We start from the raw sequence: 23271 nt of genomic DNA, 5'->3' as shown, positions 1-23271 counted from the left end.
TTTCTTATTGTAATACTTTTAAAAGTATGGCCAAAACTCAAGTCATAATAATAATAATTACTAATAATGACACTACTAGTACTATTACTACTACTACTACTACTAATAATAATACGTGCTTCCCGCCAATATTCATTCTCAACATCACTTACGTTTCCTTCTTTCTAATAGTAATACTAATAATTTGGGTAAAAACTTAAGTAATAATAGTACTAATAATGACACTACTAGTACTATTACTAATACTACTAAATAATAGTACTATTACCACTACTACTAAATAATAATAATGACGCCAAGAGGCAAGACAATCCGCATGTGTTAAGAACCCACTGGTTACTGTTCCAAAGTACTACTGCCTGTCGTAATACACCAATATTATTAATGATACTAATCCAGAAATACTATTATTAATAGTGTAAGTAGCTGACTGAACCTACCCACAGTAATAACTTACGGAATACACTTTAGTACTGCATGAGTAAACCAGTCTTACAGAAGGCATCAGTAACAATAATAATAACAGCATCATAACTATTATTACCTGTATTATTCTTATTCTTCTTATTATTATTATTACTCTTACTAGGGCTTGAATATCATTACCTGTATTGTACAGTAATACTAGTAAAATGTTATGGCTGTGATAATACTAATGATAGTAATAATAATAATAATAATAACAATAATAATAATAATAACAGTAAGTATTATTAATAATACAGTAATAGTAAGTACTGCTATTACGATTATTATTATTATAACAATTTAATGCTCACCAGTAATGGGTGAAGGCTGAAGTTCATGATTGTGTTATCCATGATGCATAAACAGTTCCAGGTCATCAACAGAAGAGGCATTCCATTAATCCATTCCATAATCCACTATCCCATAGAACGAGTGCTGGCTTAGGGTATGACCTTCATCACCACTCGTATCACTTTCTTCCCGAGGACGTGATGGCCCTTGAACACTTTCCTCATGATCCAGCTGCTTTCCTGACATTTTTGGCACAGTTTGAATGAAGTTGCACTAGTATGTCAAGAAAAAAAAACAAAAAAGCTAAGAGCGTCCGTGCTAGCTCCGCAGCCGGGAACAAAACAAAAGGGACTGTCATGGCCGCCCGCATACTGGGCTCCCATTGGCTGCGGGCAGTCACGTGATGGTAAGCGGAGGTTCTCATTGGCTGATACAGCCCCCGCGCCACAGGACGAACGCACACAGGATACCCCGCCCTTGTAATCCGGGTGGTTGCCCCAGGGAAGTCCCCAATAAGATAGGCGACTCGGCTCGGTTGGCGCCACTATTCTGACGGTACGAAAAGCCTCTCTTATTGGGATTTTCTCACTCAGCACGGAGTGCCTGCTGCACTGATGGTCGAGAGTATCACTTGGTTTTATGTGATTTTCTACCATATTTCCACTGGGAGAATGGACTTTTGTCCACTTCCACGTAAAAGTAGACACCTCAATACAGTGCTATACCACATAAAACGCACTTTGAGGGGGGTGGCGTGTTTCGCCCTTCTTATACGGAGGGCCTCAAATCGTCTCCACGTCACCCTGTACTCTGCCATTTCACTGCCCTGCTCCCAACACACACACCCCTCTCTCATATACCTCTCCACCCCATCCCTCCATCTCATCCTCGGCCTCCCCCTCCACCTCACTCACATACACTCTCCTCATCAGTCTCTCACCCTCCATCCTCTCCACATGGCCAAACCACCTCCGTGTGTTCCTCCTAACGCTTTTAAAAAACTATGATCTTTTAAGTATCTGTCAAAGAAATTTATCTTAAATACAGTACTGCCTATTTTGGGGGAGAAAATAACACCTTCCAAAGCTTGGACAATGAGTAAATTGATTTGCCAGGCACATCCCATGGCTTTCTCAGTCCTTATGAAAGTGCCTACTCTATACAGTCAGCTTGCCTACAATGCAGCAACTTGATTGGCAACGCACAGACCCTCAAGGAAAACAATGCTGGAGAAGACACACAGCATATGAAGAGAGAGAGAGAGAGAGAGAGAGAGAGAGAGAGAGAGAGAGAGAGTGAGTGTGTGTGTGTGTGTGTGTGTGTGTGTGTGTGTTAAGAACCTTAACCTGCTCTAACCTTTCTTAAATTTGCCTTAAAAGTACCAAACATTGATAAAGATACCTAACACAATGATTAGCAAATACACAGACACACTTATTGTATTTAAAATGAACTGTGATGGTAGACACTAGACAGGCTTGGTGTGAGAGAGGAGGAAGGAGGCGGTGCACAGTAGGCTTCATAGCAGGGATGTTCTGTGCTCAATGGAAAGGAGGGTCATAAGCAATGACCAGAAGTGCCATATTTGGGCATGTATATAGTACATAATGAAAATATTTTGTTCCTGACCAAGCTCTGTGCATATGCAAACAGCATTATGGAAAAGCACATTACATGTGAGCTGACAGTACAGTGGGTAACTGAACTGGGCAGTTAATGTGCTAAGTCAACTACAAACATGGAAACCACACAAATGGAACTCCTTAACCATTATCACATAGCTCATGTCTTACCCACATCTCTACTGCAGAGGCACTGTCGACAAAAACCACGCACAACCCCACCTTGCCTACTGATATGCTCTCTAAGGGCATATCCTACTAAACAGAGGTAAAATTGACATTAAAAAAAAGTATTAAATACAGTAGAACCCCGGAATTTGTACACAATTCGTTCCTGGAGGCCGTACGAGTTGCGAATTGTTTGAAAACCAAATCATTTTCTTCTATAAGATGCAATGTAATTTACATTAATCCGTTCTTTAGTATGGATGAAATGGTAGATTTCGCCATACTATAATGAATGGCAAGATCAGAGACAAGGGTTCCACTTTCAAACTTTCCAGTGAGTTCTTTTTTCAGCTCAATTGTTGTTCTCACTGCTTTTCTTTTAGCTCCAGCTGACTCACTAATATTCTTAGGGTCCATGATTATGTACAATTCTCTATAGAAAATACGTAATTCATCACAAAGTTTAATCGAGCCTGTATGATTGATGCATAGCTGGCGGAAGACAAAGCCAGACTGGCGACCATGTGGCACCTACGACGCCGCATCTCTTAATGCGAATAACGGGTCACTACGAAAACTGGAGCTATTTTGGGGAGAAAAAGCTGTATGAAAACTGAGTTGCACGAGTAAAGAGGCGTACGAATTCCAGGGTTCCACTGTACTCTTAAAAAAAAACAAAGACTGTGGCAACAGCTACCATCACTATCACTACTACAAATATCATCTCTACCACTACTACTATTACTACCATCACTACCACTAGTACAGCTGCCATTACTATCATTACCATAACTAGCATCACTACCGCTACAACAGCCACCATCACTAACACCACTATAGGTAGTATCATGACCACTACAATACAGCCTCTTTATATGACTTCTCATCATGTGATAAATCACTACAACGACAATTAACCCTTAAAGATTCTGATGATCCGGCTGAGAGTCATATGAACCCCAGAGATTCCGATGATGCATGAACCTCAGAGATTCCAATGATGCATCCAAGTGTCAAATTAAAATAATTTTCCAATATATTCATCATAAATTGTGTTGACATATCATATATACTGTACATGATCATAACATATGTATACATGATATATGAAGTGCTACCCAAAAGTTCCAGAAATTTGAGCTGAGGGAGCCAACCGTTTGCAGTTTTGTCTTTTGCTGCTAGGAGGAGTCAGCGACATCCCTTGTGAGTCAGTGTGGCCCCAGCTGTATCTATGAGCGGACGTGTTGTTGAGTTATGCTTACTATTATAACATGGTGTGTAGGTGGTTCGGGGGTTTTGCAATGGAGCAGCAATGTTAAGACGATGTTAATTGTTTTCTTCGATATCCTTGGGGTTTGTTCACAAGGAATTCGTCCCACCCAGTCAAACTGTCAGGGGAAAGTTGTACTGCGAAGTTTTGCAGCGTCGAGGGAGAACATCCACGGCAAACGTCCAGAACAGTGGAAGAACAAGGACTGGGTCCTGCACCATGACAATGCTCCAGTCCACACATCAATTATTGTTATCCAGCAATTGCTGGCTTCCACTAACAAGGTAGTCATTCCCCACTCACCCTATTCGCCTGACCTTGCCCCCTGCGACATTTTCCTGTTTCCCAAGCTGAAATTATGACTGAAAGGGCATCAATTTGACTTGATTGAGGAGATCCAGACAGAAGGTGCTCAAGACCATCATGCCTGAAGCCTTCCAGGGATGCATGGACTAGTGGAAAAAAAGCTGGGACCACTGTATTCATGCCCAAGGGGACTACTTCGAAGGCAACAGTGAGAACTGAGGTAAGGCAACTTATTTTCCAAAAATATTCAAATTACAGTACTGGAACTTTTGGGTAGCACCTCGTGTGTACTGTATATGTGTAAATATATTGTTACGCTGTCCGCCTGTCCGTTCCCATGGGTGCAGCCGTTACAGCTGGGCTAGGGGATTATGCAGTATCCGTGTCATTCGCAGAGTTTAAATTAGCGAGTGTTACAAGTTCTTTTGTTTCTTTCGTTCCTGCCACTGAGGGCAATTTTATTTAATACCATGCTGAGAATGCATTTGATTATTTTGATTGTCTTATGTGAGCTACCAGTATATTTAATGATGTTTGGCTTGCATTAGAAGTACCAATTCATTGTAGAGAGAGAGTCTATCTATCTATCTATCTATTGCCAGACGCCTCAATCCCATTTGGGGTGGCCACAAACAAATCGCCTCCAAGTCACCCTGTCCCCCGCCATTTCACTCCCCTGCTCCCAACTCACACCCCCCTCTCTCATATACCTCTCCACCCCATCTCTCCATCTCATCCTCGGCCTCCCCCTCCCTCTTTCCCCCTCCACCTCACTCACATACACTCTCTTCGTCAGTCTTTGACCCTCCATCCTCTCCACATGGCCAAACCACCTCAGTGTGTTCCTCATAACGCTTCCTATCACATCCACATCAACACCACAACGCTCCTTTATATCCTCATTCATCAGCCTGTCTCTCAACGTGACTCCACAGGCTCCTCTTAAATAACTCATTCCCACGGCTCTCACTCTTGACTTGTGTCCTTCCAACAATGTCCAAGCTTCACTTCCGTACGTTAGAGTTGGTATCACAATACTGTCATGTAGTAACTTTTTCACTTCCATGCTCACTTCCCTCTTTCTTATCACTGCTTTCAAAGAACCAGCAACCTTTCTTCCCTGCTGTACCCTTTCAAGCACTTCACCCTCCAAACCTCCATCCTTACTCATCACACTACCCAAGTACTTAAACGTACTCACATTTTCCAATTCCTCACCATCCAACCTCGCTGTACATTCACTGACTTCACCTCTCTCAAAGACCATCACTATACTCTTCCCTACATTCACCTTTAGATTCCGTTTCTTACACACTCTCTCAAACTCATCCACCAAGCCTTGCAGCTCCCCTTCGTCTTCACTCAACAACACGGTATCATCTGCAAACAACAGTACAGGGAGTTTCCAAACACTATCCTCTCTCACCAGGGCCACTCCAACATCCACTACCCTACCTTGTACCTCTTTTATTACCCCATCCATGTACAGAAACAACAACCATGGAGACATGACACATCCCTGTTTCAACCCAACTTTCAAAGAGAAAAATTCACTTAGTTCACCATCCACACGCACTGCAGCCTTTGCACCATCGTACATACTCTTCACAGCATTCAACAACTTCCCATCTATTCCATATATTCTTAACACTTTCCACAATCCTAGTCTATCCACCCTGTCATATGCTTTCTCCAAATCCATGAAAGCCGCATACAACTTCTTTCCCTTCTCTACAGACTTTTCCACTAAAGATCTGAGAATGAATATCTGATCTACACAACCTCTTCCCTTCCTAAAGCCTCCCTGTTCTTCTCCAACTAATTTCTCTGTTCTTTCTCTAACTCTGTCAATAAGTATCCTACCATATACTTTTCCTATTATACTAAGAAGACAAATGCCCCTATGATTACCACTCACTTCTTTTTCCCCTTTTCCTTTGTACAAGGGAATAATTATACCTGACTTCCAATCCTCCGGGACTCTACCTTCCTCCCAGGCCAATCTGCACATCTTCCACATCCATTCTACTACTATCTCTCCCCCATGCTTCAGCATTTCACCACACACTCCATCAATTCCTGGAGCTTTCCCTGATTTAACTTTCTTCATTGCTTCCACAACTTCTATCCTACTGATTTCTTCCTGTCTTCTCACCTCCCTCCTTCTTCCAGCCATTCCCCAGCCACTTAAACTCGCATTACTTCCATCCTCCACGTTCAACAATTCCTTAAAGTGTTCTCTCCATCTGCTCACTTTTTCTCCCTTCTCCATTAGTAATCTACCATTTTTATCTTTCACTCCCCTGCTAACTCCACTTCCACCCTGTCTTACTCTTTTCACCTCTTTCCAGAACACTTTCTTACAGTCCCTCCACTTTACACTCAAATTCCTTCCAAATTCCTCATCCACTCTCTTCTTACTCTCTCTTACTAATCTTTTCACCTCTCTCTTTCTTTCTACATATAACTCTCTCTTCCGCCTCTCAACTTCTTCCACGCCCCTATTTCTCATCCATTCATTGTATGCTTTCTTCTTTTGTGCCACAGCCCGTTTCACCTCTTCAGTCCACCACGCTGTTCCTTGCACCCCCCTCCGTCTTCTCTTCCTTCCACACACCACATCACATGCTGCACATATTTCTTCTGTAAATATTCTACACACACCTTCCACGTCCCCCATCTGCTCCAATTCATATTTGCCTAATCGTTCCTCCACTTCTCTCTTATACTCTGCCTTTTTCTCATCCTCTTGTAACCTTTCCACTCTCCTTGCAACTACTCCTTCCTCTCGTCTTTCCCTTCTTCTATTCCTCCATCTTACTTGAACTTTAACTCTGGCCACCACCAAGTAGTCGTCAGAAAGTCCACTTCCCCAACCTCTATAAACTCTTGCATCCAATATACATCTTCGCATCCTTTCATCCACACACACATAATCAATCATTGCCTTCCTTTCACTCAATTCACCACCCACCCTTCTCATCACTCGCCATGTATACCTGTGGATCATTTTATGCCTGAAGAGGGTAATGGCTATCACCAACCCCCTCCCAGCACAAATGTCCACTAACGCACTCCCATTCTCATCTATCTCAGCAGGCACACCCCACTCACCAACTATTCCATCCACCTTCACATTCCCAACTTTACCATTCATATCACCAATCAAAAACACTATCATTCCTTCCAAACTTTTCCATGCACACTTCTACATTTGTCCAGAACTCTTCTCTCACTCTTCTAGCACGATCTTGCGTTGGCGCATACACACACACAATCGCCCACATTTGTATTCCAACTTTCAACTTTACCCACACAATCCTTGATCCAACTGATCCATACTGTCTTATGCTCCTCTTCCATCTTTTACTCACAACTATACATACTCCTTCCTTTGCCCTCTCATTCTCACCTACTCCTGCACATATACCCCATCCATACTCCCATTCTGTCACACTTTCTCCTCTCCATTTTGTTTCAGTTATTCCACATACATCCACTTTCGCATCCTCAAGCACCTGGACAATCTCTCTCTCTTTCACCTGATCATTTGCTCCCCTTACATTCCACGTTCCAATTGCAATGTCCTTTGTCCGGTCCTTGGTCGTCAACGTTTGGTCAGTCCTTGTCCGAGGCTTACTGTTTGTTTTTTTAATTAGTTGCTTTCCGGGTAGGGGCACTAACCCTCCGCCAACCCTTTTAGTCGCCTTTTACGACAAGCAGGGATACTGGGGGAGTATTCTTGACAAACCCCCCTACCCCCAGGGGTAGAGAGAGAGAGGGGCACGAATTTAAGTTCCTTATTAATTAATCTGATTCATGCGTTCACGCTTGGCTGCACACGAGCCTAGCGTCAGTGCAGTGTCTTCCCAACCAGCTTCAGTATCGGGTGTTTATACACTCTCTCTCTCTCCCCAGTTATTTTTGTGCCGAGCTGGCGTTTTCATTTAAGTTCATTTTTTTCTTTTGTTTGCTGACTGAGGGAAGTAGCTGTTTTATTTGTTTTTGTGACCGTGTTGTCTTTGGAGGGCCAGGCTGGCTCACCATAGTCCTCTCGCTGCCTTAATTAACGTTCCCCCAACACACGTACATACACACACACTTCTAACCCCTACACAGTTCAATCCCATCTCCTTGCACAAGGCTAGTGAGAACTATCGTGAGCTGTCAACTGCGTTCCCCCTTGGACACGGGTTAAGTAGAAATTCGTCACCACCGGAAATAAGTGGGAGGTGTTCCTGTAGTCTGTCTCGGGCGGTATTATTTCCGGTAGTGACGATAGTAGGCTAGATCCATAGGTAGGCTGTTCCGTTTTACTATCAAAGTACAGAGTGTTGCGTACTCAAGTATTCTTCCGTTGCGCAGTTTTTCTCTAGTTTACGGAGTGTGAGTGCCGGGGTCTGCGTTATTTTTACAACGCAGTGGAGGCCGATCATCTAAAACTACCTTGTTGTCTTTTTGGTAATAGCCCCGGGCTGGCGCTACCGTAACAGTAGTGGACGTTGAGGGAACCAGGGATAAGAGCGCTCCTGTAGTTTTGGTGGTTGGTAGTGAGTTGGAGGAGCAGGAGGAAGTGATTAGTCGTGGTGAGATGTTACCAGCTGACCTATGGGAGGGCAATGGTTATGCAGCTCTGGTGGAGAAATTGCGACACCTTGATCCAGTAAAGCGAGAAGAGCTGTGAAACAGGTTATGGAAACATCCGAAAGTTTTTGGAGATTCACCGGGATTGACAACTTGGGCTACTCATGACATTGACGTTGGGGATAGTAAGCCTGTAAAATTAGCTCCCTACCGCATCAACCCTATCAGACAGAAAGCTCTCGATAATGAGATCAGGTATATGTTGGACCATGGATTGATCAAGAGGAGTTTCAGTGAGTGGAGTTCACCAGTTACCTTGCAGCCGAAGCCAGATGGGAAGGTTAGGTTGTGTGTGGACTTCCGGAAGGTTAACTCACTGTCTAAGACCGATGCTTATCCCTTGCCTCGGGTCGATGACTCCGTGGACAAGGTGAGAAATGCCACTTATATCACCAAACTTGACTTAGTAAAAGGATACTGGCAGGTCCCGCTGACGGAACGGGCTAAACAAGTGGCTAGCTTTGTTGTCAGTGGTGCAGTATATCAGTGCCAGGTGATGCCTTATGGCTTAGTAGTCAACTTGGACAAGTGCGAGTTCGTACGTGCTAAGGTCCAGTACCTTGGATATGTTGTAGGACATGGGCAAGTGGCTCCACCTCGGGCTAAGGTGGATGCCATTTCCAACTTTGCAGCACCCCAGTGTCGCCGTGCCCTCCAGCGATTTTTGGGTATGATCGGCTATTACAGAAGATTTATTGGGAATTACTCCACAGTGCTTGCCCCTCTTACTGACTTATTGCGCAAGGATAAGAAGTGGCAGTGGACAGCCGAGTGTGAGCAAGCTTTTACTACTGTTAAGTCTCTGCTGTGCCACCACCCTATATTGCGTGCACCAGATTTTGACAAATCTTTTGTGCTGGCAGTTGATGCTAGCCGAGTAGGGGTAGGAGCAGTGTTGATGCAGCCAGATGAGGGCCAGGTTGAACATCCCATATCTACTTCTCAAAGAAGTTTAATAGAGCTCAGAAGAACTACTCCGTCATAGAGCAGGAGTTATTAGCGATTATCCTGGCCCTGCAACACTTTGCTGTCTACCTGCCCCCTTTTGGCCCTGTGATCAAGATTTATTCAGACCATCATCCCCTGCAGTTTCTGAACAAGTTTAAATTTAAGAACCAGCGTTTGACCCGCTGGAGTTTGCTTTTGCAAGAGTACAGTTTAGAAGTTAGGCACATTAAAGGGATTGATAACGTAATTGCTGATTGTTTATCCAGGAAGGGGTCAGGGTCTTGATTCGAAAATTTTGATCCAGGGCTCAAAATTTTCCCTTGGGGAAGGGCGTGTTACGCTGTCCGCCTGTCCATTCCCATGGGTGCAGCCGTTACAGCTGGGCTAGGGGATTATGCAGTATCTGTGTCATTCGCAGAGTTTAAATTAGCGAGTGTTACAAGTTCTTTTGTTTCTTTTGTTCCTGCCACTGAGGGCAATTTTATTTAATACCATGCTGAGAATGCATTTGATTATTCTGATTGTCTTATGTGAGCTACCAGTATATTTAATGATGTTTTGCTTGCATTAGAAGTACCAATTCATTGTAGAGAGAGAGAGGGGCACGAATTTAAGTTCCTTATTAATTAATCTGATTCATGCATTCACGCTTGGCTGCACACGAGCCTAGCGTCAGTGCAGTGTCTTCCCAACCAGCTTCAGTATCGGGTGTTTGTACACTCTCTCTCTCTCCCCAGTTATTTTTGTGCCGAGCTGGCGTTTTCATTTAAGTTCATTTTATTCTTTTGTTTGCTGACTGAGGGAAGTAGCTGTTTTATTTGTTTTTGTGACCGTGTTGTCTTTGGAGGGCCAGGCTGGCTCACCATAGTCCTCTCGCTGCCTTAATTAACGTTCCCCCAACACACGTACATACACACACACACTCCTAACCCCTACACAGTTCAATCCCATCTCCTTGCACAAGGCTAGTGAGAACTATCGTGAGCTGTCAACTGCGTTCCCCCTTGGACACGGGTTAAGTAGAAATTCGTCACCACCGGAAATAAGTGGGAGGTGTTCCTGTAGACTGTCTCGGGCGGTATTATTTCCGGTAGTGACGATAGTAGGCTAGACCCATAGGTAGGCTGTTCCGTTTTACTATCAAAGTACAGAGTGTTGCGTACTCAAGTATTCTTCCGTTGCGCAGTTTTTCTCTAGTTTACGGAGTGTGAGTGCCGGGGTCTGCGTTATTTTTACAACGCAGTGGAGGCCGATCATCTAAAACTACCTTGTTGTCTTTTTGGTAATAGCCCCGGGCTGGCGCTACCGTAACAATATATACAGTATGTATATATATATATATATATATATATATATATATATACAGTAAACCCTCTCTAATTCGAACCCGAATAATTTGGAAATTGGTTAATTTGGATCTTTTTTCACCACCAGACGAATAATTTTAAGTCAGATAGAAATTCGAGTAAAGACACTGACAAGGACGTGAGGTGATAATTAGAGGTCAGGGAAGGGTAGGGGATAAGTGGAGGAGTGGAGACAATAACAGGTTTTAATCTGGGGGAAGGAGAGAGAGAGAGAGAGAGAATAGCACAGAAGTAGGTACAGTGTAGAAAGACGATGGGGTAGAAGGAAAGAACTTTGACCTCAGTAATTATGGGTCAGAGTTGGGTTGGAGAGAGAGAGAGAGAGAGAGAGAGAGAGAGAGATGGACTTAAAAAAAAAAAAAAAAAAAAAAAAAAAAAAAAAAAACAAATATTTTTGTAAGCTGGGGACTGCCTGTATGTATACACACATGTATGATATTATTACATATCTTTTTCATTTTAAAGGCTCCAATATACTTGCATGCGTCGGCCTTGGTCACCTAATGGCGGCTCTCCATGCCGCACCATCCATTACAGCCTTCCTGTTCAGTCCCTTAACCCTGAGGTCACACTTAATGACCTCGTCCCATGTCATTCTCGGTCTACCCCTCATAACCCCACCCCCAATATTGACACTTCTCACCTTCCTCACCCAATTATCATCCCCCATCCTCTCCACATGTCCAAACCATCTCAATCTACCTCTCCTCATCACAACACCAATACACTCCAGTCCCATCCTACCTCTCAACTCATCCATCGTAAACCCAGCCCACCCAGACCTTGGATGCAGGGACGCACTACACATCCACCTAATCATTGTCATTTCTGTACGTCTGAGCCGGCGAATATCCTCCTCCTTCACTGCCCAGGTCTCACTGCCATACAGCATTACACTCCTAACACATGCTGCATACAAAGACCCCTTAGCATGTAGGGAGAGTCCTCTCAATGTCAGGAGAGGTAAGAGCTCCCTAAACTTCTTCCAACCACTTCTCACCCTAGCCACAGAGCTAGCTCCAGCCCCACCTCCAGCACACAACATGTCTCCCAAATAACAAAACTCTTCCACAAACTCAAGAGATTCATCAGCAAGTTCAATTCTTTCATGTCTGACAATCTCGACCTGCTCTCCCCGACACGCCGTACACATAAAATCAGCATTATCTTGCAGTCTACCTCTGATACCACTACATCTCTTATGCATCCATTTATCACACACACCGCACAAGATGGAATTACTTCCCACGCCTTTGTGGCAAACTGCACATGGCCACTCTCCCTCATCTTTGACAGTACCGCCAACAATCCTAGATATCATCTCTTTTGTTTTATCTCCATTTACCCTTAAGCCTTTGTGCCCCATACCATCTCTCCACTTCCTAAACCTTTCCTCCACCTCCCTTTCGTTCTCTGCAATCAACACCAAATCATCAGCATACAACAACTCCCACGGGAGTCCGTTTATAAAGTCACGTGAAAGGGCTTCAAGTACCATGATAAACAACATAGGACCCAAAACTGACCCTCTGATGCACACCAACATTCACGGAAAACCCATCACTCAAATCTCCATTCACTCTTCCCTGGGTGTGAGCAGCCACATACATAGCCATAACCACCCTAACCAGCCACTCCTCCAAGCCAAGCTTTCTCATTGCCCACTTCACCACCTCTCTAGGGACTCTCTCAAAGGCCTTTTCCAAATCAACAAAAACAAAATAAAGATCCCTTCTCCTACCAATATATTTTTCCTAAAGCTGTCGAACAATGAATATGGCACCAGTGGTCCCCCTACCTGGCATAAACCCAAACTGCATCTCATCAATATTCACTCTTTCTCTAATCATTCCTTCTAAAACTCTCTCCATTACCTTCATTATCTGATCTATAAGCTTTATACCTCTATAATTTCCTCTTTCCAGGGCATCACCCTTCCCTTTATACACATTTACAATTACACTCTTCAGCCAATCATCTGCGACAACACACTCATAAATAATCCTATTTATCAGGTCAGTGACTAACTTCACCCCTATATCGCCTGAGGCCTTCAACATTTCGGCATACATACTGTATATACAGTATATGTATGAGCTTATAGAGGCTGAGGGAGTGGACTTTCTGACCACTGCTTGGTGGTGGCCAGAATCAAGATCCAATTTGGATGGAGAAATAGAAGAAGGAAAGGACAGGAAGAAGAAGTATTTGTAATGAGAGTGAAAAGGTTACAAGAGGATGAGAAAAGCGCAGAGTATAAGAGAGAAGTGGAGGAATGATTGGGCAAATATGAATTGGAGCTGATGGGGGACGTGGAAGGTGTGTGCAAGATATTTACAGAAGAAATATGTGCAGCATGTGATGTGGTGTGTGGGATGAAGAGAAGACGGAAGGGTGTGCAAGGAATGGCATGGTGGACTGAAGAGGTGAGACAGGCTGTGGCACAAAAGAAGAAAGCATACAATGAATGGATGAGAAATAGGGGCGTGGAAGAAGCTGAGAGGCGGAAGAGAGACTTATATGTAGAAAGAAAGAGAGAGGTGAAAAGATTAGTAAGAGAGAGTAAGAAGAGAGCGGATGAGGAATTTGGAAGGAACTTGAGTGTAAAGTGGGGGGACTGTAAGAAAATGTTGTGGAAAGAGGTGACAAGAGTAAGACAGGGTGGATGTGAAGTTAGCAGGGAAGTGAAAGATAAAAATGGTAGATTACTAATGGAGAAGGGAGAAAAAGTGAGCAGATAGAGAGAACGCTTTAAGGAATTGTTGAACATAGAGGATGGAAGTAATGCAAGTATAAGTGGCTAGGGAATGGCTGGAAGAAGGAGGGAGGTGAGAAGACAGGAAGAAATCAGTAGGATAGAAGTTGTGGAAGCAATGAAGAAAGTTAAATTAGGGAAAGCCCCAGGAATTGATGGAGTGTGTGGTGAAATGCTGAAGTATGGGATAGAGATAGTAGTAGAATGGATGTGGAAAATGTGCAGATTGGCCTGGGAGGAAAGTAGAGTCCCGGAGGATTGGAAGTCAGGTATAATTATTCCCTTGTACAAAGGAAAAGGGGAAAAAGAAGTGTGTGGTAATCATAGGGGCATCTGTCTTCTTAGTATAATAGGAAAAGTGTACGGTAGGATACTTATTGACAGAATTAGAGAAAGAACAGAGGAATTAGTTGGAGAAGAACAGGGAGGATTTAGGAAGGGAAGAGGTTGTGTAGATCAGATATTCATTCTTAGATCTTTGGTGGAAAAGTTTCTAGAGAAGGAAAAGAAGTTGTATGTGGCTTTCATGGATTTGGAGAAAGCATATGACAGGGTGGATAGAAAAGGATTGTAGAAAGTATTAAGAATATAAGGAGTAGATGGTAAGTTGTTGAATGCTGTGAAGAGTATGTGAAGGTTCTCTTTACCATAACCCACCAGAGCCCTGGGGTGCTTGGAGTGGTACACAAGGAGCGGCTTCAACTTGGTCACACTCGGCGTTGCCCCAAGCAGGAGTGTCAGCCGGTCCTTCGAGGGCTTGAATCCTGGTGTAGACTTTTCTTCCGTTGCAATATGTCTTGGAAAACATTCTCTTCCAAAAGAGCCCAGTCTCGTCAAAATTAAAGAACCGCTTCACACTGCAGCCACCTTGTGTGATGATGCATTTCAATTCATCAGGAAATGTTGCCACTGTAATTGCACTCGTTGCCTCACCATACATCTTCATGTGGTGGAAGTTAGCTTACCTCTTGAACCGGTCAAACCATCCATGGCTCGCCTTGAAGGACTCGTTATCATCAAGATCCCACCTCACCTTGATTTCCTCCCAAAGTAAGAGAGCCTTAGTTTAAATAACTCCCTGGGTCTTGGGTGCCTTGCGCCGGTTCTGATCTTACACCTATGTCTGCAGCATCCGCTCCAGCTCCCCCATCGCAGGCTCACATTGGTGGGTGATACGGGAGGCGGATAAGGTTGTAACCTCCCCAGCACCAGCCTTAATGGCCTCTTTCTTCTTGATGATGGTGGAGACAGTTGACTGGGTTAGGTGGAGAGCCAATGCGATAGCACAAGCACCTTCGCCTTTGTTGTGGTGCTGAAGAATTTCTAGTTTTATCTCTAGTGACACTATCTTACACACATGCTTTATGGGAACATGACCACCACCAACACTAGAAGGCCACTTGCCAACCCGATTAGGGCCTCCACTAGCACCACCACTAGCCCCACCACATGCAGCAGCCTTACCAGGCATTATCACACTTATTGAAGCTAATATTCAAACAATATCGGATTCCACACACGATTAGTATCACTGTTCTACTCATGGCACTGCTCGTACACAGTTACGATGCAACACTATAGCAGCTTGTTTAACATTGGTGGTGCAACATGATGCCTCTTGGGCAAGAGTAAGAGAGTTCCTTACTCTGAGATGGCCGGTGTGAGAAGAACGACATGGGCGAGCGAAGGGTGATCGATGGCTGTGGGGCCTGCGCGAGCATTTCTGCCCATCCTGGAAGGCGGGCGGGCTCAATTGGCCGTGGGAACGCGCGCATGATTCAAAATTTCGACCAGTCACCTGTGAATGCGACTTCAGAGGGCTCAATGTTAAATCAGGGCTCTGCCATCGGGTAAGATGGTGTGGTGGTATCTGGACCCCCTGCACTATGCCGGAGTATCACATCTAGGGGTATAGTATATCAGGGTATTATTGTATATTGTTTTATGGGGGGGTTAGACCTCCTTTGCGGGGAGGGGGAATACTACATCATTAACCTTTAGTGTGTCACCTTTAGGCATCCCCTTGGCCACTATGTGCCAGGCAATTGATGTGTGTGTGTGTGTGTGTGTGTGTGTGTGTGTGTGTGTGTGTGTGTGTGTGTGTGTGTGTGTGTGTGTGTGAAAACATACAGTACCTTTACAATTACTTGATGTGTCTGTCGCCCTTTGCCCACTTCAATCATTCGAATGTCTTTGCGGTTGGCAAACAGTAGTTCAGGATAGCCTGAAATATAAAAATAAAAACATAAAAACATTGTATATATAGGTAATCTGTAATGTATTAAAGTACATAAATCCACAACTAAAAGCAACCTCTGTTATCTTAAGAAGTTATGTCAAATTATGATGATTCAATTAGTGATTTTTCAAAAAGAAGGTGGTTGTGACATGGGTTCTATCACGTTTTCTCAAGCAGTCACAGAGGTTTACTCACGTGACTTTAGTCACTCCCCATCAGAGTACGAATCTAGTTATAATATACTCATTACATACTTTCAGCGGCACAATACTTGCAAGAAAATTCATATAACACTAAATAACATATAGGTTATATAAAGTTATGTCAGGTGGTCAATGAAGGTTACTCATGTGACATTAGCCATGCCCCTCCCAAGTACATATGATACAGTCATAATTACATACATACAGCAGCATAACACCTGCAGTAGAACTGGATAACACTCAGTAACAAATGGGTTGTATGGAGTTATGAGGTGACCATACTATACAGGATTATTATCTGACTTTAGTTACCCCAAACAACTGATGTGAACACTAAATCAGGGGTAGGGTAAATGCCAGAAGTCTGCTGATAGAAAGAAGGTTAATTGTACAGGTCCACCTCCCACCACCCTCCACCTTCCTCCTCCATTGCAGTGGTATGTTTCTCAGAGCAATAGGCAAGATACAGTTCAGGGAGGCAGAAGCTGTGTCTGGGTTGACTAATGAAATACTGAAGGCTTCTGGAAATACAGAAGTAGATTTAGTTACTGATTTGAAAAATAAGATTATTGGTATATATGTGCCATCCCAGATGATGGACCAGAAGAGTGATTATGAATAGGTATAAGGGGAAGGGTGACATCCTGGAAAGGGGAAATTATCTATCTATTTATCTATATACCTAGGCTGCTTCCCCCATGGAAAGGGAGGTAGCTGAGACAGGACGACACACTCCCCATTTATTCATCCATTCAAACACATTCATTCGCATCTTAGCCCCAAAGGGGAGAATAGACAGATCTTCACCGCACCACACCGCACAAAGGTCAACTGCGCAATGCAATCAGTGACATCCGCAGCAGGGCCCGACAGTAGAGCTGGTTTACCCCTGCCACATCATAACAGACTCATCCCATTACCCACACCTGACCTGACTAGCTGTTCACACCAAATGCAGGAGAAAATCCCCTCAGGGCTGCATCATCACTTATTCATTCACAATTTCTCTCCATTTATTTCTGTCATGCACAGCCACTCTTCCATGCTCAACAGACATCCCTCTCACATCCAGCGCTCTCTTCACACTGTCCATCCATTTTATTCGTGGACTTCCTCTCAGCCTTACACCTCTCACATCAGATCTAGTTATCTTTTTCACCATTCGCTCATTATCCATTCTCTCCATATGCCCAAACCATCGCAACACCCTCCGCTCAGCTCTACCAGCCATCTCCCAAACAACTCCAGTTCTCCTTCGCACTTCATCATTTCGCACTCGATCCATATGCGTCACTCCACACATACTCCTCAGACACCTCATCTCCATTACATTCAAACTTTTCCTCTCTGCTGCACCCATATTCCATGTTTCAGCCCCATATAATGCAGTCGGTACCACAACACCCTCATACAGCCTTCTCTTTACATCCATTCTAAGCGAATGACATCTAAACACTTTTTTCATTCCTCCCAGCACCTTTCCTACTTCATTTATTCTAAACTTCACTTCTGCATCTATTCTTCCATCCACAGCAACATGTGACCCTAGATATTTAAAACACTCTACCTCCTCAAGCAACTCGCCAATCAAAACTATATTCATCCCCCTACCATCTACCAACCTCATACACTTCATCACTTTACTCTTATTCTCATTTACTTTCAATTTCCTCCTTTCACACACCCTTCCAAACTCCTCTACCAACTGTCTCAATCTCTTCTCTGAATCAGCCACCAGTGCAGTCTCATCTGCAAACAGCAGCTGCTTCAGATTCCACTCTCCACCATCAACATTCACCAGACTCAGACCTCCACCTAAAACTCTTGCATTCACCTCCCTTACAACACCATCCATGTAAATATTAAACAACCAAGGCGACATCACACATCCCTGTCGCAGCCCCACTCTCACAGGAAACCAATCACTCACAGCATTTCCCACTCTTACACACGCTCTACTATTTACATAATAACTTTTCACCCCTTTTAGTAACCTACCATCAAGTCCATACAATCTTAAAACAGTCCACAAAGCCTCCCTATCAATTCTATCATATGCTTTCTCTAAATCTATAAATGCCCAAAACACATCCTTGCCTTTCACTAAATACTTTTCACACACTTGTCTTACCGCAAACACCTGATCCATGCATCCCCTCCCTCTCCTAAAGCCAAGTGATTTATTGTGAGCATATATCGTTCACCCTCTCTCGTTGACCGCTGACTTAGGCCATGCCCTACTTCTGGCGAACACGGCCATCTCTCGCCCCCTTTCAACTGTTTGAAGTTAGTTAGCTTTGAGTCGTTGCGAGAATAGGACCGTTTGTGCCCAGCGTGAAGAGCGTCTTCGTTGTACAACAAGTTCCTGAATCTCCACCTAGACGGTGAACTGGCGAAGAAGGCTTAGCAAATTGCAGCGTCTGATGTCCTGCACAGGCGCCCAGTTTTTTCACTCGGCTCCCCTCCACTGACCAGCATTTCTTTTCATTTTTCTAGGCTTAAGGGTGCTTAGCTTTTGAATGAGCGAGTGAGTGTATTCTCCTTGTTATTTTGAATACATTTTTGAGACTCATGTAATGTAAATTTATGTCACTGTAATCAATAAATGTACAGTTCTTTTCCTTGAGCTTAATGTAATTAGAATCGTGTTTTATTTCTCCACATTTAAGCTTATTTTAGTTGCCACTCCTAGTTTGCACAAACTCTTGACATTATTCATAACTGGTACTTAGGCCAGTTCTTTTGTATCAAGCTTAAATCCATTGTGCCAGCCAGGAGTTAAGGCACTGGCAAGAACCTATTTCTTATTATTAGCATTAGTTATTGATTGTCAAGGGTGGAGTCACATTCTCGAGAGGCTAACAGTACTACAAACAGTACTCATGAGTAATTGGTCTCTGCTGTGTATTGTTGAGAAAGTTTATAAATTCTCGTCTTTAGAGAATCAGCGAAGTAAGCCGGCATAAAGTAAAACTTATTGCTTGATTTTCACAAGTCAGTCCGTTATCTCTGTCTTCAAGCAATAGCAGCATTTTTTAATTCATAAATTCACATCCCCCCGCGACATCTGGCAATCTCATTCCTGGATATTAACTCCTAGCTCTAAAGTTATTAACGAGATAATACTCACTCACACCTAGGTATTTATCATTAAAGTCTATAGGCACTATCTTACTGGTGGTTATTGATTCATTTCTATTAATATTACGTAATAGTTTTCCCAGTCAGTTTTTTTTTTTTTCTTTCTTTACCAATTTAACTGGATAAAACTGGTAACCACCAACCTGTGCCTATATTCTTTACTCTTGATTATTGGCATTTCTCTGCAAAAATAGCAGTCAGTACTCAGTAGCTCACTCAGTCTTAATTGAGTCAGCATCATGACTACTAATATCTATGTACAGGAAGCCAAAGATATTGGGCTTAGCGACCCCGAACAAATCAAGGAATACGTCCTCTCACGGTTTAGTTATGAGCAGCAATGTGAGAATGATGCTCATGAAGAGTGTAGAATTCAACGTGAACATGAACGAGAACAGTGTGAGGAATGCGAGAGAGAACGCGAACACGAGCAAGAACAACGCGAAAGAGAACGTGAATACAAGCGAGAACAACGAGAGAGAGAATGTGAATACAAACGAGAACAACGAGAACACGAACGTGCCGGGCGCAAGGCACGTGAGAAACATGAACTTGAGATACTGAAGTTCAAGCAAGACTCCTTGGCTTCAGACACATCTGGTGCAGCTAACCCAAGCTCCAAGAGCGCTCTCCCTGCACATGTTCTGGCGACCCCACACATCAAGCTTCCTCCATACAAGGAAGGCGAGCGAATCGAGCCATTCATAGCTCGTTTCGAAGACATGGCTCAGCTGTACCAGCTGGATGAGGCAGCTAAGCGGCTCCAGTTTCTTAGCTTGTCTGAGGGCCCTGCCCTCGATATTCTCCACAGAATTCGTGGAGACAGTCTCACGTATGAGATGATGAAAGCCGCACTTGTCAAAGCGTACGGTCTCAAAGTTGACGACGCCAGGAGTCAGTTTATGAGGGCGAATCTACAAGAAAAGGAGACTGCTGTTCAGTTTCTTGATTGACTTACTGCTTACTTAGACGAGTGGATGAAGAAAGATGAAACTCCTCCCACGCGAGAGGGGATAATTGACCTTATGCTACGCACGCAGCTAAGTCGTGGCCTGTTCAGCTTATGGCTCAGCTTCAAGATCTGCCAGGTAACGGATGCCAGCCAAATGGTGGAGAAGGCTGATGCATTCTTCACTGTGTACAGGTATCAAACTCGTAAGCAACACACCTGGAACAGGAAAGCTGACAAATCTGGAAACCGTCTCAGGCTGAAGCCCAGCAACAAGGCCATTCTCAGAATAATGGCCAATCGTTTTTCGTTTTCGTTTTTAAAGGCTCCAACGTGCTTGCATGTGTCGGCCTTGGTCACCTAATGGCGGCTCTCCACGCTGCACGATCCATTGCAGCCTCCCTGTTCAGTCCCTTAACCCTAAGGTCACACTTAATGACCTCGTCCCATGTCTTTCTCGGTCTACCCCTCATAACCCCACCCCCAATATTAACACTGCTCACCTTTTTCACCCAATTATCATCCCCCATCCTCTCCACATGTCCAAACCACCTCAATCTACCTCTCCTCATCACAACACCAATACACTCCAGTCCCATCCTACCTCTCAACTCTTCCATTGTAAACCCAGCCCCTCCAGGCCTTGGACGCAGGGACGCACTGCACATCCACCTAATCATTGTCATTTCTGTACGTCTGAGCCGGCGAATATCTTCCTCCTTCACTGCCCAGGTCTCACTGCCATACAGCATTACACTCCTAACACATGCTGCATACAAAGACCCCTTAGCACGTAGGGAGAGCCCTCTCAATGTCAGGAGAGGCAAGAGCTCCCTGAACTTCTTCCAACCACTTCTCACCCTAGCCACAGAGCTAGCTCCAGCCCCACCTCCAGCACACAACATGTCTCCCAAATAATAAAACTCTTCCACACACTCAAGAGATTCACCAGCAAGTTCAATTCTTTCACGTCTGACAATCTCCACCTGCTCACCCCGGCATGCCGTACACATAAAATCAGCATTATCTCGCAGTCTACCTCTGATACCACTACATCTCTTATGCATCCATTTATCACACACACTGCACAAGATGGAATTACTTCCCACGCCCTTGTGGCAAACTGCACATGGCCACTCTCCCTCGTCTTTGACAGTACCGCCACCAACCCTAGATATCATCACTTTTGTTTTATCTACATTTACCCTTAAACCCTTTTGCCCCATACCATCTCTCCACTTCCTAAACCTTTCCTCCGCCTCCCTTTCATTCTCTGCAATCAACACCAAATCATCAGCATACAACAACTCCCACGGGAGTCCGTTTCTAAAGTCACGTGAAAGGGCTTCAAGTACCATGATAAACAACATGGGACTCAAGGCTGACCCTTGATGCACACCAACATTCACGGAAAACTCATCACTCAAATCTCCATTCACTCTCACGTGGGTGTGAGCACCCACATACATGGCCATAACCACCATAACCAGCCACTCCTCCAAGCCAAGCTTTCTCATTGCCCACTTCACCACCTCTCTAGGGACTCTGTCAAAGGCCTTTTCCAAATCAACAAAAACAAAATAAAGATCTCTTCTCCTACCAATATATTTTTCCTGAAGCTGTCGAACAATGAATATGGCATCAGTGGTCCCCCTACCTGGCATGAACCCAAACTGCATCTCATCAATATGCACTCTTTCTCTAATCATACCTTCTAAAACTCTCTCCATTACCTTCATTATCTGATCTAAAAGCTTTATACCCCTATAATTTCCTCTTTCCAGGGCATCACCCTTCCCTTTATACACATTTACAATTACACTCTTCAGCCAATCATCTGGGACAACACACTCATAAATAATCCTATTTATCAGGTCAGTGACTAAACTCACCCCTATATCACCTGAGACCTTCAACATTTCGGCAGTCAACCCAGACACACCTGCTGCCTTCCCCACCTTCATCCTGCCTATTGCCTCACTCACAGTAGCAGTATCAATCAAAGGCCAAGGGCCAGACACTGGATCTGCTGGCTCCAAACCTCCCCTGTCCCAGTCAAACTCCTCATTCAACAACCGATTATAATGCTTTCTCCATGCATCTTTAATATACTCACTGTTCACCACTACCCTTCCTTCATCATTCTTCACACACTGCTCACCTATGATATCCTGATTATCCCTCTTCACCTGACCTGCCACCCTAAATATATTTTTCCTTTCCCCATGATATAGGTTATCAAGTAATTGTCTCTGTGACTCAGACTTTGCCCTGTATACCTCTCTTCTACCCCTACGCTTGGCAGCCAAATATTCCTCTTTGCTACCACCCTTCTTCCATTCCCGGAAAAGCCTTCTTTTCTCCTTAACTGCAGCTTCTACACCCTCATCCCACCACCAAGTTACTTTATGTCTTGGTGGTCCTCTTGTCCAGCCGCATGTTACATCAGTAACTCTCAAGAAATTGTTCTTGAGGGCTCTGTACTGTTCATTAACGCCTCTATCTACAGCTCCCTGTTCAGCCACCACTCTCCTCAACTCGCTATAGAAGGCATCCCTTACTACTTGGTTTTTCAGCTTCCATATTTTCCTCCTAGGTACATAAGTCCTCTTTTTCATCACTTGTTCTTTAAGCACCATATCACAAATCAATAGTTTGTGCTGCTGCACACACTCCTCACTTCCTATAACTTTAACATCCCTCACTAACCTCCTACCGGCCCTCCTAACCAGAAAATAATCTATCTGACTGCTATTTCCCCCAGACTCATACGTAACTAGCTTACGGTCTCTTTTCCTAAAATATGTGTTGCACACAATCATGTCCGTTGCCTCCCCAAACTCAAGTATCCTTTCCCCTTCTGCATTCCTTAGACCATACGCACATCCCCCATGCACTCC

At 44.0% G+C, this 23271-nt stretch overlaps 1 protein-coding gene across 1 annotated transcript in view; it reads right to left on the bottom strand.

Annotated features, from left to right (window-relative positions):
- The window catches only part of arr (low-density lipoprotein receptor-related protein 6), an 801354-nt gene that overhangs the window by 722371 nt on the left and 55712 nt on the right, over positions 1-23271 (bottom strand). Inside the window, exon 2 of the mRNA XM_080275999.1 lies at positions 15975-16063. Within this exon, the coding sequence (XP_080132125.1) occupies positions 15975-16063 (89 nt within the window). The remainder of the gene's footprint in view (positions 1-15974; positions 16064-23271) is intronic.

The sequence above is a fragment of the Coenobita brevimanus genome, chromosome 63 (genome assembly GCF_032717465.1).
Source record: "Coenobita brevimanus isolate Jiangsu-jjx chromosome 63, ASM3271746v2, whole genome shotgun sequence".
Lineage (NCBI taxonomy): Eukaryota > Metazoa > Arthropoda > Malacostraca > Decapoda > Coenobitidae > Coenobita > Coenobita brevimanus.
This window is presented reverse-complemented; position numbering and strand designations above follow the sequence as displayed.